At 44.2% G+C, this 24,923-nt stretch overlaps 1 protein-coding gene across 10 annotated transcripts in view; it reads left to right on the top strand.

The window, feature by feature from the left end:
* The window catches only part of METTL6 (methyltransferase 6, tRNA N3-cytidine), a 31,203-nt gene extending 6,587 nt beyond the window's left edge, over nucleotides 1-24,616 (top strand). For 4 of the 10 annotated variants that reach the window (XM_019964403.2, XM_019964383.2, XM_019964392.2 and 1 more), the window contains 4 exons: nucleotides 1,677-1,847; nucleotides 8,228-8,369; nucleotides 9,638-9,706; nucleotides 10,835-11,145. In XM_019964403.2, the coding sequence (XP_019819962.1) occupies nucleotides 1,677-1,847; nucleotides 8,228-8,369; nucleotides 9,638-9,706; nucleotides 10,835-11,016 (564 nt within the window). In that variant the 3' untranslated portion in view covers nucleotides 11,017-11,145. The other 6 variants (XM_019964412.2, XM_019964445.2, XM_019964428.2 and 3 more) reach the window with 6 other exon arrangements.
* The last annotated feature ends 307 nt before the right edge of the window (nucleotides 24,617-24,923 follow it).

Raw genomic sequence — 24,923 nt, 5'->3', positions numbered from 1 at the left:
CACTAGTGCCCCAAGGACCCAAGGCCCAGGTGACTTTTCCCCTGCGTGTTAAACCTTTGCTCGCTTAAAGGAGCTGAGAAGGTCCAGCCCCAGAAAGAGCCCCGTTCTTTCTGTGAGAGCCTAAGTGATGTCCCTGGTGGAAACACCTGCTAGGGTGTGGACATCCCGGTGGCTTCAGCCCTGGGAGCTTCATGCTGTTTGTCACATTTCTAGTTTTCTAGAGGCCTCAGGTAAGCAAATGCTTGGGTCCTGCATCTCCCTGAAGGCGCCTCTCCCTCTCCACATCTGGGGGTGGCTGGTGGTTCTTTGACGTCTGCTCTCTCATGGGTTCACAGGAAGTTGCTGTCTGTCCCGCTCATGGCCCTGTAAGGATAGACTCTCCGTCTCCCCACCTCTGCACTGGAGCTGGAATTCTTTTATTTCTGCTGCCCTTTAGCACAAGTGGATAGAGCTAACTGTTCAAACAGTGAATTGAGTGAGAAATTCATTTTCCATTCCTGATAATCATAATCTTTGTTCTCTATCTTTTTAAAAAATTTAATGTCATTTTTGTCACCTGTCTTCTGTTTTATACACTAATGATCCCTCTAAATACATGGGTCTGTTCAGGGACACTCTTTTGTCTCACTGATCTGTTGGTCCCCATTCTCAAACCACACTGTTTAGTACTACATTTTGTAATGTGTTTTGATGTCCTATAGTATGCCTCCTCCTCCTCCATTGTTTTTCATCTAAAAATTGTCTTGGCTGTTCCTAAAGGTTTTCACTTCCAGATGAAAAAATTCACTTTCTCAAATTTCTAGAAATCTGAAGATTCGGTTGAGATTGTAATAAACTCCAATCTATCTATAAGAGAGATAAGTAGAACTGACCTGTCCTATACCTTTATGTATCTGCTTATTAAGGTCCTTACTTACATTAAAGAAAAGTTTATTATTTTTCTTCATAATGCTGTTATATATGTGTTGAAACCTATTACCATAATGTACCAGGAACACACTTGTAGTTTAAAAAAAAAAGTTTTCTTAGCTTGCTGCATCAAGCACGCACCATACCCAGAAGAAGGGTGGGAGCATCTCAGTAAAGGGAGCCGGAAGGACCTCTCATAGGATTCAGGGTTATAGTGGGTGAGTCAGAGGAGTGTTAAGGGAGCAGAGGCAGGGTTTGATTTATCATCCCTCTGGAGTCACATGCTTCTAAAAACTCAGTTTGGAATATGTGATAGACTGCATACGCAGTTAAAAATAATTTGTTGTGTTTAAAAGAGATCATCAATAAGGACCTACTGTATAGCACAGGGGACTCAGCGCAATACTCTAATAACATAAATGGGAAAAGAATTTGAAATAGAAGATGCATGTATACGTATAACTGAGTCACTCTACACCTGAAACTCAGGCAGCATTATTAATCAACTATACTCCAATATAAAATGAAAAAATTTTAAAGAAAAAAAAGGAACAAAATTATTTGTTAAAATGAGATCTTGCCCCTTGTGGCAGTATTGAATATTACATGCTTTAATGTGAAAATGACCTGCTATTCAGTAGCAGTGGTTGTTGAGTTCTGTGCAGCAGTGTACATGTGGAAATAGCATCTCCATGGGTGGTGTGCTTTTCTGTGTGTATCAGCATGGATGTTGCATTGAAGGTATTTTGTGTTTTTCTCCTCTCTAGCAAAATCCTCTTTATGACACAGAAAGATGCAAGGTGTTCCAGTGTGATCTGACCAAAGATGACCTTCTGGAGCACGTGCCCCCAGAGTCTGTGGATGTTGTCACGTTGATATTTGTGCTCTCTGCAGTTCACCCTGATAAGATGCACCTTGTCTTACAAAACATTTACAAGGTTAGTGATTGCGAGCCTGCATTTGAGGGTTCGACATCCTGACTTTTCACTTAGCTTCCCTCTGAGGCTCACATGCCGTCTTAATTCACAGTCTCCCTGTTCTTACAAGGTGGGCTGTGTAGTCGATGTATGAAGAGAAGTTCTCCTGTGTGAAACATCCACCTTAAATTCTGTTTGGCTTAGTGGCCATAGCTTGCCTTGGAGCAGCTGCTGGGATCTGTGGAGCCCTGTGGTAAAGTGAGAGGGAGCAGGGGCCCCCACACAGGAGCACACAGTGTGCCTCGAGTTAAACCTTACTTCCCGATGTAGGCCGCTTCCTTTACCTCTCTGAGCTTCCGTTTCATTACCTGTGGAGTGTTGAGATAATGGTTCCTAGATCTTGGGATTTGGGGTGGATTACATGAAGTGTGTTCTTAGTGCCCAGTGCAGTGCCTAGTAGTGGTGAGTGCTCTTAAAAGTCAGCCACGGTCATTGTTGTCTCTCCCATCGTTGCTGTTAGAACTCAAGCTGCCGCAGCTACCAGCAGGCTGCTGCAGCACTCGGGGAGTGAAGTCGAACTTCTCAGTCATGGGACTCGAGACAGGCCACCTTATCATCCTTCCCTTTGATGGTTCAGGTGAAAGTAAAGGATTGAGAAAGCTGGGGAGTTAGACAGCTGGAAAGTGGTGGGAGTGGTCAGAGGGTGACTTGCATGACATTGAAAGTATTGCCTTCACAGTATGGGCAAGACTTCAGAACATTACTGTGGGAGTGAGTGATTAAAAGGTGAAGGACAAAGTCTTTGAAAGGGAGGAGCTCAAATCATTGAATCCAGCATGTTTGGAAGGGTAATTCCTGTGTATGTTGAAATTCATTGGAGTTAAAAATGGAGTAGTGTATGGATAAGAGCATAAACCAGAAGATACATTCATCATGAAATTGAGGGAAATGACCCTGGAACTAATAGATGCCCTTGTGGCTCAGTGGTGAAGAATCCATCTGCCAATGCAGGAGACATGGGTTCGATCCCACATCTGGGTTGGGAACGTCTCCTGGAGCAGGAAGTGGCAACCCACTCCAATATTCTCACCTGGGAAATCCCATGGGCAGAGGACTCTGGCAGGCTACAGTCCATAGTGTTACAAAAAGTCGGACATGACTTAGTGACTGAACAACAACAATAATACGGGGTAGTGGGTGATGGTATGATCTGATGACAGGAGGTTCAGAGCTGAAACTTGAGGGCAGAAGGGGGGATGCACAGAAAGGAGCAGTGGGGGGGCAAGGAGGACCCTGCCCCATCCCCACGCTTGGTGGCACTAGGGCCACGGGAGAAAACACGCCTGCTTGAGAGGTGGCAGGGAGAACCGTGTCCTCAGGGGGCAGTCAGGTTGTTAGCACTGGAATGTGAAGGGAGCATTCAGGATACCAGTGATTTCACTGATGAAGGTTCCAGGGACTAGGAAGGAGCGGGAGACAGGAGTAAGCAGTGTCTGGGACCTCGTGGGGATGACACTGCCCACTGTCAGTACTGTTCATCGTGCTGGAGGTCCCAGTCAGCTGGAAAACAGCAGAAAAAGAATGAGAAAGAAATAAAACGTTGTTTTCAGGTAGTATAATTGTCTAATGAGAAAATATTAAAGAATATTAATATTAAAGAATTACACAGATAATAAGATGAATGTACTCAATGCCACAGAATTGTATACTTTATTTAAAGAAGTAACGTGCACTGTGTCATCCTGGTCCACTTCATGTTATATTTTACCCTTTTTTAAGTTCGAGATTTTTGGTAGACTTTTTATTTTTGAGGGAAAATTGACAAGTTGATTCTAAATTTACATGAAGGAATAAAAAGTCAAAACATTCCTGAAGAAGGAGATGGGGCGATTTATACCTTACCAGATATAAAGGCTTATTACAGCTACAGTTATTAAGACAGATGGTATTTGCAGAGGAACAGAAAAATTGACAAATGGAATATGATAGCTTAGAAGTAGATCCATGTATGTATGGAAATTTGATAGTTGATAGAGGTGACATTGGAAGATCCCTGGGGAAAGGACTGCTCAGGAAGTGATTCTGGGACCATTGGTGGTCCATGTAGGAAAAATCCAAAATTGTTTTCTGCTTCACATCCTTATACAAAAGTCATGTATGGATTTAAAGGTGGATTTAAAGACTTAACTGGAAAAGACAAAAGTGTAAGCCTTTCAGAAGAAACTATAGGAAAAAAACTTTGACTTCAGAGTGGGGAAAATTTTCTCAAAGACTAAAAAGCATTCTATGCATGAAGATGATATAATAAAATTAGGAGTTTGTTTTCTTCAGACAATTAAGATGATACAAAGAAATCAGAGAGACCAGGTGGGAAAAGTATCTTAAAATCTACTCAGCTGAGGGCCTTCCCTGGTAGTCCAGTGATTAAGACTCCTCACTTCCACTGCAGAGGGGCCTGGGTTTGATCCCTGGTCCTCTCTTTGGAGAACTAAGATCCCACATGCCACTCACTGTGGCAAAAAAAAAAAACACAAACCTATTCAACTGACAAAGATTAGTATTTCAGAATGTATAAAGAATTCTTGGGTAACGGTAAGAATGACAATGGAAAAACAGTCTTTTTATAGAAGAGGAATGTACAGATAGTAAGTTAACGTATGATAACCCAGGAAATGGAAAATAAAACCTTAATGAGACACTATTAGATTATAATAAAGTCCAACGGAGCTGAGTATTAATGAGGATATCCCTCTTCTTGATTTAAATGAAAAGATATAGCATATTGTGTGTATTTTAGTAATAATGAAATGTTATGTTAAAACTAAAACAAAACACTGACTTGAGCTGGCTCAGTCCATACCTGGCCTCTGTTGTAACCTTTCATATGCTAATAAGTTCCATTTCAGCCTCTTCCTGTTTTAGCCCCCAATAGAATTCCTTTTTCAGCTGACCTGGAATGAGTTCACAGCAGCAGTGTGAGGCCACCATACACGGTGACTGGTTCATTAATTGGATATCATGTGCTTCATCAGGAAGTTAGCGGAAGAAGCAGTCTCTCACCCTCTGACAGTCAGACACCCTTTGGGCAGCTCTCCAGTTTAAACAACCACAGAAACATGCTGTTCATGGTAGAGCTAATTACTGTAGGATGGTAACACTGGAGAAATTTTAAAATCACTTAATTTTAAACTGAATGGGAACCTTAAAGTTGGGTTCCCTCATTTTTGGAATGAAATGGTAAAGTAAAAATCAACTAAGTTTGTTATTGGAAGACAGGATTTTGGTCTTCCCTGTGCCACTAACTTGCCTTGAAAGCCCAGGCAAATCACTTGTGCTCTGAGCCTCACTCACCAAGAGAGGGTCTGACTGATCTCACCCGCCATCTTTCTGGAGCTGCCCGGAGGACAAGAAAACCCAGCAGAAGCACAGTCCTGCCTCAGAGGAGGTGTTCGTGCCGTAATTTCTGTCTTACGGACGAGAAAGCACATTCAGAGGATGAAACAACTTGTTTAGGGTCATTCAGCCAGTTAACGGAAGAGCTGGCCCATAGATCAGGAGTTCCCAGATTCCTGAGCGACAGTCCCATGCGGCCTTCCCTTCCTTCTGAAAATAAGTGAGTCTCATACAAATTAAAGTTTTCAGATTGTTTTCTTCTTAGTCACATTTCTGACCAAAGTAAGAATGTCTTTATCCAGTCAGTCAATCAGTTCAGTCGCTCAGTTGTGTCCGACTCTTAGTGACCCCATGAATCGCAACACGAGGCTCTTTATTGACAGTATTTTTAATGCATGCTAATGTTTGCCGGGGTCTAGCCCCAGCAGGATCCAGGGGTACCCTCAGAATGATGGCGTTGGCGATAAGGAAAGTAAAAGGGGAGAGAAAGAGGCTTGATCTTCCTTGGTTTACACAGAAAGCCAATAAAGCTCCTGGCATGGAATTTGCTCTGTTCACAGAGGTCGCAGGCACCCTCTCGGTGGGGTGAGGACGCAGGACGCCCCCTCCCCGGTAAAGATGCAGGGTGCCTTCCCGATCGGGTCTTAGAAGCCTAGGCAAAAAAAGTGAATTCAGAGAGCCCCTGTGCCCCAAGGAGTCATCCTGAAAGAAGAACAGAGAGAGAAAGAAAGAAAATGAAAGAAAGATTGACACAGGGAGACCAAGCTTTGGTGAGCGAGGCCCATAACTTTATTTTCAAAAGGAACTTTTATACCTTGACTTGTACATAGAGGGAAATGAAAGATGCAGAGTCATGCAGCGTCGACCCAAACATTACATCTGTTTTGTCTTTATCGAAACCAGGATTTTTTCTGCATACCTTTTCCATAAACAATGTTGTATACATTATCTTCTGGCCTTGGAGGCCTGTGGACATTTTATGACCGTTTTTTGATAAAGCCTGCTCAACCAGAAAACTTATTTTCCCTTGAAGTGTTTTTTCTCTATATTTCTAATCTATGTCAGCCTCAGAAAATGCTAAAGGTGAAGTGAGTTACAAGAAAGAAAGAACCAATTAGCTCAAAGGTCTGATGTGGTTAATTCTAAGGCTGCTGCTTGTTTTCCTTACATTCCAACTGTGTTAACCAGTGCACTCCCCCGTGCACAATGGATAAGGGGTATGGGCACTCGGCAGCAAGCATTGGCTCAACAATGAAATCCTACACCAGCACCACTCTAATAGTTTTTAACTCTTTGAAAGGCTCTATATTTTTAGAATGTTTTAGGCAGGCTTCCCGTGTCTCTCATGGTTGGGAGGCTGTGAACAATCACATGCGTAGCTGCAAGAGTCTGGATAAACCTGTCAGGCAAGCTAGAAAGCCATCAGAGGGGTTTGAATTGAAACACTCCTATCATGCCCAGGATTAGAGCCCTAAGTTGACTTTTTCCAGAAAAAGGTGGTCGGGGATAGCCCCCTGTTAATGTCAGAAGAGTTGGTGAAAGGCACAAAATAGTAAGACAGAGAGATTCCGGTTTTGGGGTAGATGCTCGAGCAGATCCAGGGAATCCCTCGAGTCCTGATCCACCTTTGCCTGTCAGGTCCTCTCCGCATGACCTTTGTCATGGGTGGGACTTCCTGTGGTGGCTCCCGGCAAGTGTTGATAAGAATTCGCTGTGAGAAAATCTGCAGCACACTTGGAAGTAGTATGGACAGTCTTTCATATTCTATTCAGGAAGAGGAAATATCAAATTACCTCAGATATCTACTGTAGTAGGTAGTATATGTCATGTTTTAAAGATTATCTTGCTGATGCAAACAGTAAGAATATACTTAGTAAAATCAATGCCCCCTTTTGAAGACCACTCTCACTTGGTAATGTTACACAGTTTGAAAGAATACCCACTTAAAAAGCAAGTGTCAAAGCGAGTACCTTGTTCTTTTCATTCTGAAAAGCATATGGCTGTTTGCTTTGTAGGAGAGGAGCAGTTACACTGTGCTCTGCAGATTTTTACCTTCCAGTTTTTGAAACGTCTGCTCTGTGACAGCTGTTTCTAAAGGCTGTGGTAAGGGGCTCCCACCGGTGCCTGGCACATGCCCCTTCTCTACACACCACACTGGCCTGTGGGCCCTCTGCCTGAAAGCAAGAAGTGCAGCAGCAGGGGAGAATGGGTAGTGTTACCCCTCCCTCCCAGTCTCTCTGGTGTTGTCAGGAGTGAGGACGGAATTGGACTGACACTCCCGCTTCCCGTCGCTGCCCGGGACTAACAGATATCCCCTATCCTCTCGTGATGCCTCTGACCCAAGTATGAGCTCGGACTCTGCTGTTAGCAGCTGCTGTATGATTGTGGGCACATAAGCTGCTGTATGATTTTTCTGCTACCAGTTTCTTGGTCTCGGGATAATCACACTTTTCCTCTAGAATTGTATGAAGACCTAGTGAGAAAATGTCTGGTCAGCTGTAGAGGGCTTAGCGTGGTGTTAGCATAGTGAGCAAGCCATACAGAACTGCATGCAGGAGCCCAGAACTGACACACAGGCTGAGGAAGGCCAGAACATCAGTAAAAAGCCAGAACGTATTGATTACATAGATATTTAAAGAAACAGTTTGACTACAGGGTCATGGATTAGGAGATGGCTAATACAATGATGGGAGAATGTGCTAATACTTTAGTGAGGGTACTTTTTTCCCTCTGATGTCTTCAGCGTTTTATTTGTGACACTGGACCTCCGAGGGTGCTCTCCTCAGAGCTCAGGAGGTAACCCCCCCAGCGCCTGGGACTCAGCCAGGCCTTACAAACCTTTGCTTGGCAGGGCCTTTTCCTTCGTAGTGCAGGCATTTCAGTTTGTCCCTTTTTATCACTGTCACAAATATAAGTTATTCTCATCTGTAAAATAATCAGATTTTATTTTATAGTAAGTTCTGTCTGACTGGGTCCCCGAGTTATGTGCAGCCTATTTTGTTTTGTAGGTATTAAAACCAGGCAAAAGTGTCTTGTTTCGCGACTATGGGCTGTATGATCATGCCATGCTTAGGTTTAAAGCCGGGAGCAAACTTGCAGAAAACTTTTATGTTAGACAAGATGGAACCAGATCATATTTTTTCACGGATGGTAAGATTGCTGGAATCTGTCACGATGTCTGTTTCCTTGATTGCACTGTTCTTGTGGTACTGCGTGGGTGGGGGTGACTGGACTCCATACACAGGCGCACGACCCTGAGCCAAAACCATTCACACACACCACTTACCGCGTCAGCTGTGAGCTCACAGGCTGTCTAGTGAGGGTGTCCAGTTAGTGAACCGGGTCAGTGGAAACGCTCTGCTGCGCCATGTGGATGAGGCCAGGAGCTGTGTTGGGAAGGCTGGGAGGGCAAACCAGAATCTTCACTTCGTTCCCTCAGAAAGCAAGCGAATAGGACAGGGTAGTGCCTTGAGATTACTTGAGTTTCACAAAGGTAAGAGACCTTTTTTTCTATAAAAGTGAGACTTCTTAAGTACACAAGCTTGCTAATAGAGGGGTCCTTAAAAGGTCATTTTTTATAAGAAAACAATCCAAATGTTGAATATGATTTTAGTATTTTGAACATTAGTTTTGAGCCTATTTTATACAGGCGCACCTTGTTTTATTGTGCTTTGCAAATACTCTGTTTTTCACAGATGGGAGGTTTGTGGCAGCCCTGTGTTGAGCAAGTCTATTGGCACCATTTTTCCAGTAGCATTTGCTCACTTCATGTCTTGGAGTATTTCAGACTTTTTCATTAGTATTATATTTGCTATGGTGATTTGTGATCAGTGACCTTTAATGTTATGCTAAGACTCACTGAAGACTCAAATGATGGTTAACAATAAAGTATTTTTTAATTAAGGTATGTACATTGTGTTTTTAGACACAATGCTATTGCACAGTTAAAAGACCACAGCATAGTGTAAACATAACTTATATACACTGGAGAACCAGAAAATTTGTGAGGCTCACTTTATTGCTTTTTTCGGCTTTATTGCGGTGAACTGAACCCACAGTATCTCTGAGGTATGCCTGTAATATGAACCATAATATAATTACCTTCTTAAGCTCTAATTTTTACATTTGTTACTTCTTGAAATATTCTCTTAAACTCAAAAATAAAGCTAAAAATTAGTGATTACCATTAAGACTACAAAAGCATGAAAATATACAGTGAAAATTAAAAATTTGTTTTAATGTTTTGGATTCATGAAGTCTGATTAAATCAATTATAAATAATTGAGAAGATGTAGTAATATCTACAAAGTGCTTCAAAGTACATTCTTTGGAGTAATGCCTTTTATAAGAGTCACATAGCCATTCTTCTGTTTCACTTAACATGTAGTGATGTGTTACTCGGGTTAACTTTTCCTTAGGCTGTCACCATCAGATGTTTTTTTTCTCTGCACCCTGTTACCTGACTGCCCTTCGTCATGTCAGGATAGGTGAGGAGCTTGATGTAAACAGATTGAGTACACACACACACACACACACACACACTGTATGAGTGCATGCACACACACTGAGGGAGCGCACACACTGTGAGTGAGCGCACACAGTGAGCACATACACTGTATGAACAAACACACACTGTGAGTGCACACACTGTATGAGTGAGCACACACACTGTGTGAGCACAGAGTGAGCATACACACACTGAACACATACACTGTAAATGAGCGCATATACACTGTATGAACACTGAGTGAGCACACATACACTATGAACACACATACTGTATGAGTGCACACACTGAGCACACACTATGAACACACTGTGAGTGAGTGCACACTGAGTGAACACACATTGTGAGTGAGCACACACTGAACACACTATGAGTGAGCACACATACTGAATACACACTGAGTGAGCACACACAGACTATATGAACACACACACTATGAGCACACACTGAACCCACACTGAGTACACACAGTGAGCACACACACTATGAACACACAGCACACACACTGTATAAGTGAACACACTGAACACACTGTATTAGTGAACACACATGCTGTATGAACACACTATATGAGTGAGCGTGCACACACTGTGAATGAGCACATACATGCTCTATGAACACACACACTGACCACACTGTATGAGTGAGTGCACACACTATGAATGCACATACACGCTGTATGAGCACACACACGCTGTATGAGTGAGCACACACACTGTATGGACATACGTTGTATGAACGCACTGTACGAGTGAACACACACACAGTGAGCTCACACACACTGAGCACGCACACACTGAGCACACACACCCACTGCATGAACACACACGTTGTATATGTGCACGTACACTGTGAGTGCAGGGTCTGGGCCTGTGCTGCTGGTAGGGAGTCCCGATGGGTCGAGGAGCGTGTGACAGTGACAGGTTGGTGAATGTCTTGGTGATGATTGGGAGTTTCTGTTGACGGAGAAGTAGGAGTGTGTCAGTCCCCAGAGCAGAGCCTTCTTACCCCTCGCATTGAGGTGCTCTCAGCCCCCCGCTGCACTGACTCTTGCTCAGGGTACAGTGGCATCCAGACTGCGAGCACTGCTGATCTGCTTGTCTTCCAGAATTCCTGGCACGGCTCTTTCTGGACACAGGTTACGAAGAAGAGGTGAATGAGTATGTGTTTCGTGAGACGGTGAATAAAAAAGAAGGACTGTGTGTGCCGAGGGTTTTCCTTCAGAGCAAGTTCCGAAAGTCTCAGAAGAACCCAATTCCTGTTACCCCTGACCTGGGCCATGAATCCTGACCTTTCACTGGGTTGACCTCTATGCCTGTCCTTGACGAGCAAAATTTAAAGTCACTCTTTATTTTGTGTATTTTTGTATTTTAACTTTTTTAAAAGAATGTGTATACAAATAAAAATACAAATATAATAGCAGTGCCTGAAAAGGAAAGTTTTATGGTGTAATGTAGTAAGATTCCACGTAGAAATGCATAAGGGCCCTGAGCACTTGAGGAGATCCATGTCATTCATCGTTCCTGCAAGTCTGAGTGTGCCACCAAGCAGTGTGTCAGACAATCCCGTAGAAAAGGAGGCCAGATAGACCAACGTAACACCTCCAAATGTATTTTTAGCTTGAAGAAGTGCTCTCTTTTTCCACTGTCTCATATTTTCCCATTTTCCTCTGCTTTGGTTCATTTGTGTGCCACCTCAAGACCAATGTCTACAAATTCCATTTCTGCTGCGTCTCAAGAACACCCCATGCCCCTCTGCCTCATTCTTGAGACCCTTCACACATCACCTGTCCCCACACCCCTCTGGGACATGGGGCGGGGGCTGCTAGGAGGTCAGGACCGCCATGCCCAGTGCTGAGGTGGCCTGTGGGACCCTCCATAACCTGTTTCCTGTGTGACAACTTTTACTTTGTATAATCAGAGTTCTTTTGGCCTGCCAACAGGAGTTGATCCTGGAAACCTTTATGTTTCCATTTTTGCAGAAAGCTCTTGATGAGAACATGTCTCTAGTGTATTGTCTGGGCTGCCCACACAGCCAGCCAAGGCCCTAAAACCCCAGTCACCTCTGAGACGGGGTGTCCCCCTTGGGGAGGGGCTGGACACAGTCATAAGTATTCTGTGCAGTGAGCTCCTGGAGAGGAGAGGGACACACGGTGGGCTCAGACAGCGTGCTCGCCGGGGGTCGGCCGTCTGCCGTCTCTCCCTGACTGGAGGGGTCTTGACGGGCAGGAAGCAAGAGGGACTGCTGACTGTACCTGGTGTGTGGCTCTGTGTGTTCTCTCCCCTTCTTTTGAAGGCTGGAAGGTGGCTAGCCCAGCTGAGAGCAAAACTGAGGAGGGCTTAGTACAGAGTTGTCCTTTGAAATCAACCTGTGAAGAAACCAAGGGGAGAGCGCTCACAGGCCTCGTTAAGCAAGGGGCAGCCCCAGCCCCAGAGCAGCTGGTTAGTGGAGTGCCTCCACCAGCCCCAGGCTCCCCCTCCCCAGTCCAGGCTCTTCCCTCTTTGTCCCACACCCTGCTTCAGCCCTGGCATGCCGCTCAATGCCCCCTCCTCAGAGCCCCTTTAACCCTTTTCCTCCACTGCTTCCAACCAGTGTCAGTTGGCTTTTAATGGCTGAGCTGGATAAAGGCAGCATATTTGAAGTAGGAACTGGAGAGCAGTGGTGGTCGGGTAAGGGTGGGCTTTTGTCATCGGAAGTCATTGTGGCCTTACTCTGTCAGAGCCTTGGATTCCTTCCTTGTAAGTCCTGGGTAACTGTCTTGAGACCTGCTGGAGGTTGCTGACCCAGCCCACCACGCGCCCTGGAGCCAGGAGTGGACCTGAAGCACACTGAGCAGGCTGACAAGGACCTGGCTCTAAGAACAGGCCCCTCTGCCGGTGGTCGGCCTGTGAGCAAGGTACACGGTTTCCTCCAAGCACAGCTTGAAGCTGTCTCCATCCTCAGGAGCACTGATGGCCCCAGACTCCTGCCCCGTAAGGGAAAGGCTGCACATTGTGCACTGGGGATATTTAAAGCTGGCCTGAGGACACATGCATCTCTGACACTGAGCCAGGTAACCTCAGTGACCCCACCTTACTATACATGGGTTGTAAGATACAGTTAACTGAATGAGGAGCCGTTAACTGGGAATGAGTGTCATGGTTTGGGCCGGTAGACTGGGGTAAGAGAGGATAAAAGCTGGCCTCAGTTCTCTTGCCTCAGTTCCTATGTCCCTTCTCCCTGGGACCCCTCCATTACTGCACCCCAGACAGACAGAGAAGCAGGGTCTTCTGCAGGTTGGGTGCCCGGAGGACCCAGGAAAAAAGGCCACAGTTGGTTTAGTAGCGAAACTCTGTAACAGCATTTGCTAAATCATAGACTGCCAAGAGTCAACCAATATTGTCTTGTCTTCACAGGCAGGAAATAGTCCCAGAAAGGTAGTGAATACTAGTTTATAGTGCTATAGAAAATAGCACAAGTACTATCTCCCTCTAGAGTAAGGTGTATGCTATGTATAGTATAGGATATTTATTATACTACATGTGTGTGCTAAGTTGCTTCAGTGTGTGTGACTCCTTGCAATCCTATGGACCATGGCTCACCAGCCTCTCATGTCCATGGGATTCTCCAGGCAAGAATACTTGAGAGGGTTGCCATCTCCTCCAGGGGTCTTCCCAAACCAAGGATCACACCCACGTCTTTGATGTCTCCTGTGTTGCCCGGTGGGTTCTTTACCACTAGTCCTACCTGGGCAGCCCATTATACTTTGTACATACATACACTGTATACCACATACAGTGTATATACAGTCAGCAAAACAAGACTGGGAGCTGACTGTGGCTCAGATCATGAACTCTTTATTGCCAAATTCAGACTTAAATTGAAGAAAGTAGGGAAAACCACCAGACCATTCAGGTATGACCTAAATCAAATCCCTTGTGATTATCCAGTGGAAGAGACAAATAGATTCAAGGGATTAGATCTGATAGAGTGCCTAAAGAACTATGGACAGAGGTGTGTGACACTGTAAATGAGACAGTGATCAAAACCATCCCCCAGATAAATGCAGGAAGGCAAAATAGTTATCTGAGAAGGTCTTACAAATAGATGAAAAGAGAAGCAAAAGGCAAAGGAGAAAAGGAAACGTACCCATCTGAATGCAGAGTTCCAAAGAATAGCAAGGAGAGATAAGAAAGGCTTCCTAAGTGATCAATGCAAAGAAATAGAGGAAAACAATAGAATGGATGAGACTAGAGATCTCTTCAAAAAAAATTAGAGATATCAAGGGAACATTTCATGCAAAGATGGAAACAATAAAGGACAGAAATGGTATGGACCTAAAGGAAACAGAAGATATTAAGAAGAGGTAGAAGAACACAGGAAGAACTATACAAAAAAAATCTTCATGACCCAGATAACCATGATTCTGTGATCACTCACCTAGAGCCAGGCATCCTGGAGTGTGAAGTCAAGTGGGCCTTAGGAAGCATCACTACGAACAAAGCTAGTGGAGTTGACAGAATTCCAGCTATTTCAAATCCTAAAAGATGATGCTGTGAAAGTGCTGCACTCATATGCCAGCAAATTTGGAAAACTCAGCAGTGGCCACAGGACTGGAAAAGGTCAGTTTTCATTCCTATCCCAAAGAAAGTCAATGGTAGAGAATGTTCACACTACCGCACAATTGCACTTATTTCACATGCTAGCATAGTAATGCTCAAAATTCTCCAAGCTAGGCTTCAACAGTACAGAACTCCCAGACAGGCTGGATTTAGAAAAGGCAGAGAAACCAGAGAACAAATTGCCAACATCAGTTGGATCATAGAGAAAGGAAGAGAATTCCAGAAAAGCATCGACTTCTGCTTCATTGACTATGCTAAAGCCTTTGACTGTGTGGATCACAACAAACTGCAGAAAATTCTCAGACATGGGAATGCCAGACCCCCTGACCTGCCTCCTGAGAAACCTGTATGCAGGTCAAGAAACAACATTAGAACCGGATAGGGAACAACAGACTGGTTCCAAATTGGGAAAGGAGTCCGTCAAGGCTGTATATTGTCACCCTGCTTATTTAACTTCTATGCGGAGTACATTATGGAAAATGCCAGACTGGATGAAGCACAAGCTGGAATCAAGATTGCCGGGAGAAATATCAATAACCTCAGATATTCAGATGATACTACCCTTCTGGCAGGAAGCGAAAAGGAACTAAAGAGCCTCTTGAAAGTGAAAGAGGAGAGTGAAAAACCTGGCTTAAAACTCAACATTCCAAAAACTATGATGATGGCATCTGGTCCCATCACTTCATGGCAAATAGATGGGGAAACAATGGAAATAGTGACACACCTTATTTTCTTGGACTCCAAAATCACTGCAGATGGTGACTGCAGCCACGAAATTAAAAGTTGCTTGCTTCTTGAAAGAAAAGCTATGATCAACCTAGATACATATTAAAAAGCAGAGACATCACATTTCTGACAAAGGTCCGCCTAGTCAAAGCTATGGCTTTTCCAGTAGTCATGTATGGATGTGAGAGTTGGACCATAAAGGCTGAGAGCCGAATGAGTGATGCTTTCAAATTGTGATGCTGGAGAAGACAGTGAGAGTCCCTTGGACAACAGGGAGATCAAACCAGTCCACCCTAAAGGAGATCAGTCCTGAATATTCATTGGAAGGACTGATGCTGAAGCTTAAGCTCCAATACTTTGGCCACCTGATGCGAAGAGTCAACTCATTAGAAAAGGCCCTGATGCTGGGAAAGATTGAAGGCAGAAGGAGAAGGGGACGACAGATGACGGGACGGCTGGATGGCATCACTGACTCGGTGGACGTGAGTCAGCAAAACTGGACGTGGAACAACAGACTGGTTCCAAATAGGAAAAGGAGTACGTCAAGGCTGTATATTGTCACTCTGCTTATTTAACTTATATGCAGAGTACATCATGAGAAATGCTGGGCTGGATAAAGCACAAGCTGGAATCAAGATTGCTGGGAGAAATATCAATAACCTCAGATATGCAGGTGACACCACCCTTATGGCAGAAAGTGAAGAAGAACTAAAGAGCCTCTTGATGAAAGTGAAATAAGAGAGTGAAAAAGTTGGCTTGAAGCTCAGTATTCAGAAAACTAAGATCATGGCATCCAGTCCCATCACTTCGTGGCAAATAGATGTGGAAACAGTGGCTGACTTTATTTTTGAGGGGCTCCAAAATCACTGCAGATGGTGACTGCAGCCATGAAATTAAAAGACACTTACTCCTTGGAAGGAAAGTTATGACCAACCTAGATAGCATATTCAGAGAAGGCAATGGCACCCCACTCTAGTACTTTTGCCTAGAAAATCCCATGGACGGAGGAGTCTCGTAGGCTGCAGTCCATGGGGTCGCTAGAGTCAGACACACCTGAGCAACTTCACTTTCACTTTTCACTTTCATGCATTGGAGAAGGAAATGGCAACCCACTCCAGTGTTCTTGCCTGGAGAATCCTAGGGACGGGGAAGCCTGGTGGGCTGCCGTCTATGGGGTCACACAGAGTCGGACATGACTGAAGCGACTGCAGCAGCAGCAGCAGATAGCATATTAAAAAGCAGAGACATTACTTTGTCAACAAAGGTCCGTCTAGTCAAGGCTATGGTTTTTCCAGTGGTCATGTATGGATGTGAGAGTGGACTATAAAGAAAGCTGAGCGCCGAAGAATTGATGCTTTTGAACTGTGGTGTTGGAGAAGACTCTTGAGAGTCCCTTGGACTGCAAGGAGATCTAACCAGTCCATCCTAAGGGAAATCAGTGCTGAGTGTTCATTGGAAGGACTGATGCTGAAGCTGCAACTCCAATACGTTGGCCACCTGATGCAAAGAACTGACTCATTTGAAAAAACCCTGATGCTGGGCAAGATTGAGGGCAGGAGGAGAAGTGGATGACAGTGGATGAGATTGGCATTGCCATTGGCATCACCGACCAATGGACATGAGTTTGGGCAAACTCCAGGAGTTGGTGGTGAACAGGGAGGCCTGGTGTGCTGCGGTTCATGGGGTCACAAAGAGTCAGACAGGACTGAGTGACTGAACTGAACTGAACTGAGGAAACTTCAGGAGATGGTGAAGGACAGGGAAGCCTGGCGTGCTGCAGAGGTTGCAGGGTTGGATACAACTGAGCGACTGAACAACAACATACCATAGGCAATACTATATGGTACTATTAATTTCTTTTGAGTTTTTATGTCTACTGCATGCAACAATTCTAATTGTATTAACTCTATTTAGAATATGAACATCTGGGTTTAAGTCCAGGATGCCCCATTCAAGTAGCCTGCTTCTTCAAGCCTTGGCCTTCATGTTTCTAGGACTGAGATCCTGCTACTTGCAGCATGGGACTGCTACCAGGACTAAATGAGTGCTTTGTTTACTGTAGAGTTACAGGTAAGTTCTCGTTATTTCTGTTAGTTTTTATCGCCTAAGAAAATGACTTAATCCACACTCTTTGAAAGGGCCTGGGATTTGAGTGAACCACCACCAGGTGGCGATAGAAGCCAGATAGTCCCACTGGCCTTCCTCGCCCAGATCCTAATTGCATTTGAAGTGTGTCCATTTTTGTTGTCTTTGAAGAGGAAGGGCAAATCTTACAAATACGTTTTCTAGGTCAACTTTAGCTCATAAGATCAATTTTTGCCTCACTGTGGGGATGAGAAAGCAAGGGTGCTTCTATCCAGCGTTCATTCTCCGTTGCCTGCTTATGACAACGTTTTTAGGCAATGGACTCTGAAGTGGTCTGCAGGGCCTCTTCCTCATTCGCAGCTGGTTCTGTGGACTTGCTTTCGTGATTGGGTTTAAAGCAGGAGAGGGAACCGCGGTGTGGGCCCTCGTTTGCCTCCCGCGTCATTCAGTTAAACTTTGACAGCCTTCGGCTCCGTATTTCACAATCGTCCATTAAGGGAGGGGAAATCATGAAATAAATTATGTCCACCAAGAGAGAAAAACGCTCCAGGACCAAGTTTGCTGTTGAGGAACAAATATTTAACAGAAACTTAAATAGGCTCCACTACCGAAAGCAAAAATAAAATCAGCTGTGTTTTTTTTCTTTCCCTTCATTTTTGCTGTCTGCCCCCCTCCTGCGTGTGACATTTCATTGGATGGTGTTCAGTAGGTGCTAGCTGGACAGAGAGCCCCGTGGGGTCCCTGTGGCTGAAGCACAGGGTTGGAAGGGAGGAGAGTGCGGTCATGTGCTGAGGGGCAGCCCCGGTCATGTCTTCACTAAGCCAGAGCAACAGAGAGGAACCCAAACCCCTACAACACCAGAGGAAAGAGGAACAGGAAGAAAGACTACCGGAAACCCGAGTGCAGCAACTGGCATCACTTAGAGCATTTCTACACGTTCACAGCAGAAGCATCGTCTGCTGCAGTCTGGTATGGCTGTAGAGATAAGAACGTGGCACACAGCTCCTCTGGGATATCTTACCAAGCACATCGAGAAAAATATCAAGACCATCAAAACTAGACAATTCCCAGAGGAATTATAACTGTTAAAAATACAGTCAACTATTGAATCACAGCAAGATTCTCTGTGACTCACCTCCCAAAGTAATGGAAATAAAAAGAAAAATAAACAAGTGGGACCTAATTAGCTTTTGCGCAGCCTAGGAAACTACAAACAAGGTGAAAAGACAACCCTCAGAGTGGGAGAAAATGAATAATGAATGAAACAACCGACGAAGGATTAATTTCTAAAATATGCAAACAGCTCATAAAACTGAATACCAGAAAAACAGTCCAACAGAAAGTGGGCAAAAAGACCTAAACAGACTTTTCTCCAAAGAAGACATACAAATGGCTAATAAACACATGAGAAGATGCTCACCATGGCTCATTTCAGTTCAGTACAGTTCAGTCACTCAGTCGTGTCCGACTCTTGGCAACCCCATGAATCGCAGCACGCCAGGCCTCCCTGTCCATCACCATCTCCTGGAGTTCACTCAGACTCACGTCCATCGAGTCAGTGATGCCATCCAGCCATCTCATCCTCTGTTGTCCCCTTTTCCTCCTGCCCCTAATCCCTCCCAGCATCACAGTCTTTTCCAACGAGTCAACTCTTCACATGAGGTGGCCAAAGTATTGGAGTTTCAGCTTTAGCATCATTCCTTCCAAAAAACACCCAGGGCTGATCTCCTTTATGATGGACTGGTTGGATCTCCTTGCAGTCCAAGGGACTCTCAAGAGTCTTCTCCAACACCACAGCTCAAAAGCATCAATTCTTTGGCACTCAGCTTACAGTCCAACTCTCACATCCATACATGACCACTGGAAAAACCATAGCCTTGACTAGACGGACCTTTGTTGGCAAAGTAATGTCTCCGCTTTTCGATATGCCATCTAAGTTGGTCATAACTTTTCTTCCCAGAAGTAAGCGTCCTTTAATTTCATGGCTGCAGTCACCATCTGCAGTGATTTTGGAGCCCAAAAAGATAAAGTCTGACACTGTTTCCACTGTTGCCCCATCTATTTCCCATGAAGTGATGGGACCAGATGCCATGTTCTTCATTTTCTGAATGTTGAGCTTTAAGCCAAATTTTTCACTCTCCACTTTCACTTTCATCAAGACGCTTTTTAGAGAAATGCAAATCAAAACTACAAAGAGATATCACCTCACACTGGTCAGAATGGCCAAAAAGAAGCACAAATAATAAATGCTGAAGAGGGTGTGGAGAAAAGGGAACCCTCTTGGACTGTTGGTTGGAATATAAGTTGATATAGCCACTATGGAAGATGGTATGGAGATTCCTGAAAAGACTGAGAGTAGAACTTCCCTTTCTCTTTTCACTTTCCTGCATTGGAGAAGGAAATGGCACCCCGCTCCAGTGTTCTTGCCTGGAGAATCCCAGGGGCAGGGGAGCCTGGTGGGCTGCCATCTATGGGGTCGCATAGAGTCAGACACGACTGAAGCGACTTAGCAGCAACAGCAGCAGAACTACCATACGACCCAGCAATCCCACTACTTGGTATATACCCTGAGGAAACCAAAACCAAAAAAGGTGTGTGTACCCCAATGTTCATTGCAGCACTATTTACAATAGCTAGGACATGGAAGCAACCTAGATGTCCACCGACAGATGACTGGATAAAGAAGCTGTAGTGTATACACAATGGAATATTACTGCTGCTGCTGCTGCTAAGTCGCTTCAGTCGTGTCCGACTCTGTGTGACCCCATAGAGGGCAGCCCACCAGGCTCCCCTGTCTCTGGGATTCTCCAGGCAAGAACAGTGGAGTGGGTTGCCATTTCCTTCTCCAATGCATGAAAGTGAAAAGTAAAAATGGAGTCACTCAGTCGTGTCTGACTCTTAGCAACCCTATGGACTACAGCCTACCAGGCTCCTCCGTCCATGGGATTTTCCAGGCAAGAGTACTGGAGTGAGGTGCCATTGCCTTCTCCAAATGGAATATTACTCAGCCATAAAAAGGAACACATTTGAGTCAGTTCTAATGAGGTGGATGAACCTAGAGCCTATTATACAGAGTGAAGTAAGTCAGAAAGAAAAAAACTAATATCCTATAAAAACGCATGTGTATGGAATCTAGGAAGATGGACCTGATGAACCTATTTACAGGGCAACAATGGAGAGGCAAGACAGAACTTATGGACATGGGTCAGGGGGGAGGGTGGGAGGGATGAATGGAGAGAGTGACGTGGACGCGCACACACACCACCTGTAAAACAGATAGCCAATGGGGACTTGCTGTGTGACTCAGGGAACTCAAACCGGGGCTCTGTAACAACCTAGAGGGGTGGGAAGGGGTGGGAGGGGGAGGGGGTTCAAGAGGGAGGGGACACATGTACACCTATGGCTGACTCACGCTGCTGTGTGGCAGAGGCCAACACAACATTGTGAAGCAGTTTTCCTTTGATTAAAAATGAATGTTTGGAAACCAAAAATATATAGTCAACTCTAATTAGAAATAATCATAAATAAATTGAGGCTCCTTCTTCCTATGAAAGGAATAGAGCTTGAGAAAGAAAATTCCATGCTGGTAAAGAAATGTTCAGATTTTTTTTTTTTCAATTATAGCTGATGCTTTTTCTTCTTTATACTCTTCTGAAATGTCCCTGTTTTCTGTAATGAGCATATATTGCTTCTACAGTAAGGGAAAAAGTGATCTAGTCCTCAGAACTCCATTCAAAAACCTCTTGGGTTAAATGAGCTTAAATCCTTGTGACAAATCTGCTAGAAAAACCTTTTCAGCCTTTGAGATTCTTATTGACCAGGAGCTAGAAGACACCTCCCAGGAGTAAGAGATTGGATGTCTCTCTCAGGACAGTCTTTTGCTCCCAGTGCTCTGGAGTCTTGGAGAGGGAGTTTTCATTTGCTGGTCTCAGCTCTCCCTGGCTGCTTTGAGTTTGGAAATGCATATTCTTCAGTCCCTTGGGGAAATTTACTTGAATTATTCATTTAATTATTCCTCACTTCTAAAACAAACACACATGTACCCCACCTGTGTTTTCTCTCTTTCTGGAACTTTCATTAGGAAAACGTCGAGCTTCCTGAACTGATGCCATCATTTTGCAACCTGTCCTCTCCTCCTCTGCCGTCCTCTTTCTCAGCATTTTGCTTTCTGGGAGATCTTGCTGACAATCCTTTCATTGAGTTTTTAAATTCCTGCTTTTATAATTTTAATTTCCAAGAACCCTTTTTTATTCTTTCAATGTCCATTTTAAAAATAGCAACTGAGTCTTATTTCACAGAAGTAATGTCCTCTCTGATCTAAGTCATACACTCTGCACAGGGGCAGTATTGTCTCCCAAAGGAGTAAAAATCAGTGTTGGTCAAAAATGTTAGATATTGCAACAATTTGTGTCTCTCCAAAATGCAATACTTTTTATATTGTTCATGGAATTCTCAAGGCAAGAATACTGAAGTGGTTTGCCATTCCCTTCTCCAGTGAACCACATTCTGTCAGACCTCTCCACCAAGACCCGTCTATCTTAGGTGGCCCCACACAGCATGACTCATAGTTTCATTGAGTTAGACAAGGCTGTGGTCCATGTGATCAGACTGGTTAGTTTTCTGTGGTTATTGTTTTCTCAACCCTATTTGACAAAATCATATTCTTCAATATTTAATTTTTCATTGGGAAAAAATAAGTTTTGATTCTAATTTTTCTCCTTAGAGGTGAGGTTTTTCATCTCCCTGTATAGGCTCTGTATTAGTCTGGATTCTCTGGAGAAAGCAAACCAATATATATAATATATATTGTATGTATAATAATATATATATTTATAATTATATAAATATATAATATTTATTTGATCAGTGTTTTATTATAATTTTGTTATTTGATTTTATCCACACAGATGTTCTTTGTCTTCTCAAACAAGTGAAGACATTTAACAGACAGACAAATGGATGGATTTGGGGGGTTTATTAAGGATAATATAAACTGTTAGCAAAACAAATAAGTGTCTGCCATTGAAGACGGAAAAACAGGAGGGGAATAGAGGAATTCACGACAAAGCAAAGAGATGGGCAATTTAAAAATAAATGAGAGAGAGAGGTTGGTTTACTATAAGGAGTTGAGAGAGAGAGGTTGGTTTACTGTAAGGAGTTGGCTTACACAGTTATGGAGGCTGGGAAGTCCAGGATCTACAGTTTTCAAGCTGGGGGCCTCGGGGAGCAGACAGGATAATTTCAGTCTGCGTCTGACAGCCTGAGAAGCAAGACTGTTGATGTTTAAGTTCAAGTCTGAGTCTGAAAGCGGGAGAAGACCAATGACCCAGATACAGACAGGCAAAGAATTCTTTCTTACTCAGGCTTTCATTCTGCGCAGGCCCTCAGCAGATTGGGTGAGGCCTGCCCACACGGGGAGGGCAATCTGCTCGACTCAGCCTACTGATTCAAACGTTGGCCTCATCCAGAAACACCCTCACAGACACACTCAGAAATAATATCTAACCTATCTGGATGTTCAGAGGCCCAGTCATCACCCTCCATTTACTTTTTTTTTTCCTTTCCTGTTTTGGTCTCTACCTTTAGAGGCTTTCCTCAGATTTGTGGTGATCCTTGGTTTTCCATTCGTATTTTAAAACAGGGAGCTAAAAACCTGCTGAGAACTTTGAGCATCAGGGGGAGTTGACGATGTGGGCTTCTCTGTATGGCAAGCCACCTGTTGCCTTATGTAACCCACGTTTTTGTATCTTTAGGTCTCTCCAGAAAGTATCTTCCAGTATGTGCCTAGAAGATACCGTCCTAGCTACCCGTGGTCTGGGAGCCAAGCCAGTGAGGAGTGGGGCGGATCTCAGCCCTCAGTCCCCTGTGAGAATCTCTAGCATCGTGCTGTCTTCAGGCCGGTGCCCCGTCCCCACAGCTGCTGCTGTGCCTTTATCCAGAGACTTGTGTTTTCAGCCGTTTAGTCTTGTTGGGGGCTTGGGGCCGTGCAGTGGTCTGGCTGTGTGAACATGGGGAAGGGTTGGGGTTAGAGACACTCTCTAGTGACTATCACCCAGTCCTTCTGTTTTCAGTCCCGTCTGCACCCACAGTTCTGGAAACAGCTGGTGCCACCAAGTACAGGCCACAGAGCCTGTGGGAGTCCTCAGCGCAGGCCGAGTTGCTCCTTGCCTTTCCTCACCCTGGGCCTCAGATTCAGCGTGTCATCTACGAGTCAGCGGCTACTCATCCTTCAGTGTTCAAGCCCCGCCACGTTTTGTCGTCTCTGTGTGGTCTTGTGCGGTACAGGGTCCTTTTGCCGTCATTTAGACGGGTTTCCAGGAGGAGCTGGAGGAAGTGCCTGTGTGTATTCTGCACGTGAGGACTGACTGACTCGTGGGCTGGGAAGGAAAAGGTAGCACATGGGTCGGTGGACGGGTTGAGCAGGAGGCAGATGGCATGCTGGCCGAGGGTGAAGGGCCTGGCAGACCTGGAGGGGCAGAGACAAGGCGGGGGAGCTGAACCTCGTGGCGCAGCCTTAGAACTTAGGAGAGCTCCATTCAAGGTACTGCCTCGGCAGAGTCCAAAGGTGTTGCTGAATCAGGATCAGAAAGCGGCTTCAAGCCGTATCCAAGAGAGTGCATCAAGGACCTTAGAAATAGCTGTAATCTTATTCCATTAACTTCATTTGTAGAATTCTTCCTGAGAAGAGAAAGTATAGAATATACATATAATACATATACTTTCCTAATAAAAGTTACTATATATACATAGTATTACTGTATATATGGTATATATAATATACAGGCTATTATATGTAGGCTTATTTCACTTAGTATAATGTCCTCAAGCTTCATCCATGTTGTAGCATGTGACAGAACTTCCTTCCTACTTAAGGAAATAAAATAAAATTCCATTTTATGTATATACCACACTTTGTTCATTTATCTATTGTTATTCTGGTTCAGTCACTAAGTCATGTCCGACTCTTTGTGACTTCATAGACTGCAGCCTGGGTGTAGACTGTTTCTAAAATTTATAATCTCTAATATTATAAAAATGCTGCTAATGAATGTCTTTGTGGAAAAAGTCTATATATATTATTTATATAATATATATACTTCCTCTTGCTTTTGCAGATGCCGTTGTGCCGAAGCACAGCCGCCCCCAAGGACATATTGTTTGCGTCTTCTTTCCTGCGGTAACAGCAGAGTCTATCGCCAACAAAGCCTAAAATATCTACTATCTGGTCCTTTAAGAAACAGTTTGCTGACTTCTGATCTGAATGACTAGTAGAAGAATGGTTAAGCCAGTTAAGGGGCATCACCCCAGTTTACCAGCTATTTTTTAACTGGTAAAGAAAAAAACCCCAAATGTACTATGTTAACCATTTTTAAGTGTACAGTTCAATAGTGTTACCCATACTCACATTGTTGTGAAATAGAGCTTCATCTTGCAAAACCGAAACTCTCTACCCATTAAATATCATTGCCCTTTCCCCAGCCTTGTATCCTGCTCTCTGTTTCTATGAATTTGAATACTTTAGATACCTCAGATGAGTGGAACCATACAAGTTTTATCTCTTTGTGCCTGCCTTATCTCACTTAGCGTAATGCCCTCAAGCTTCATCCATGTTGTAGCATGCGACAGAACTTCCTTCCCACTTAAGGAAGGAAATAAAATTAGAATTCCGTCTTATGTATAGACCGTACTTTGTTCATCACTCAACAGGTATTTGGGTTGCTCTGCCTTTGGTTGTTGTGAGTAATGCTGTTGTGAACATGGTGTACAAATGTTTCTGTGAGACCC

The sequence above is a fragment of the Bos indicus genome, chromosome 1 (assembly GCF_029378745.1).
Source record: "Bos indicus isolate NIAB-ARS_2022 breed Sahiwal x Tharparkar chromosome 1, NIAB-ARS_B.indTharparkar_mat_pri_1.0, whole genome shotgun sequence".
NCBI classification, from domain to species: Eukaryota; Metazoa; Chordata; class Mammalia; order Artiodactyla; family Bovidae; genus Bos; species Bos indicus.
This window is presented reverse-complemented; position numbering and strand designations above follow the sequence as displayed.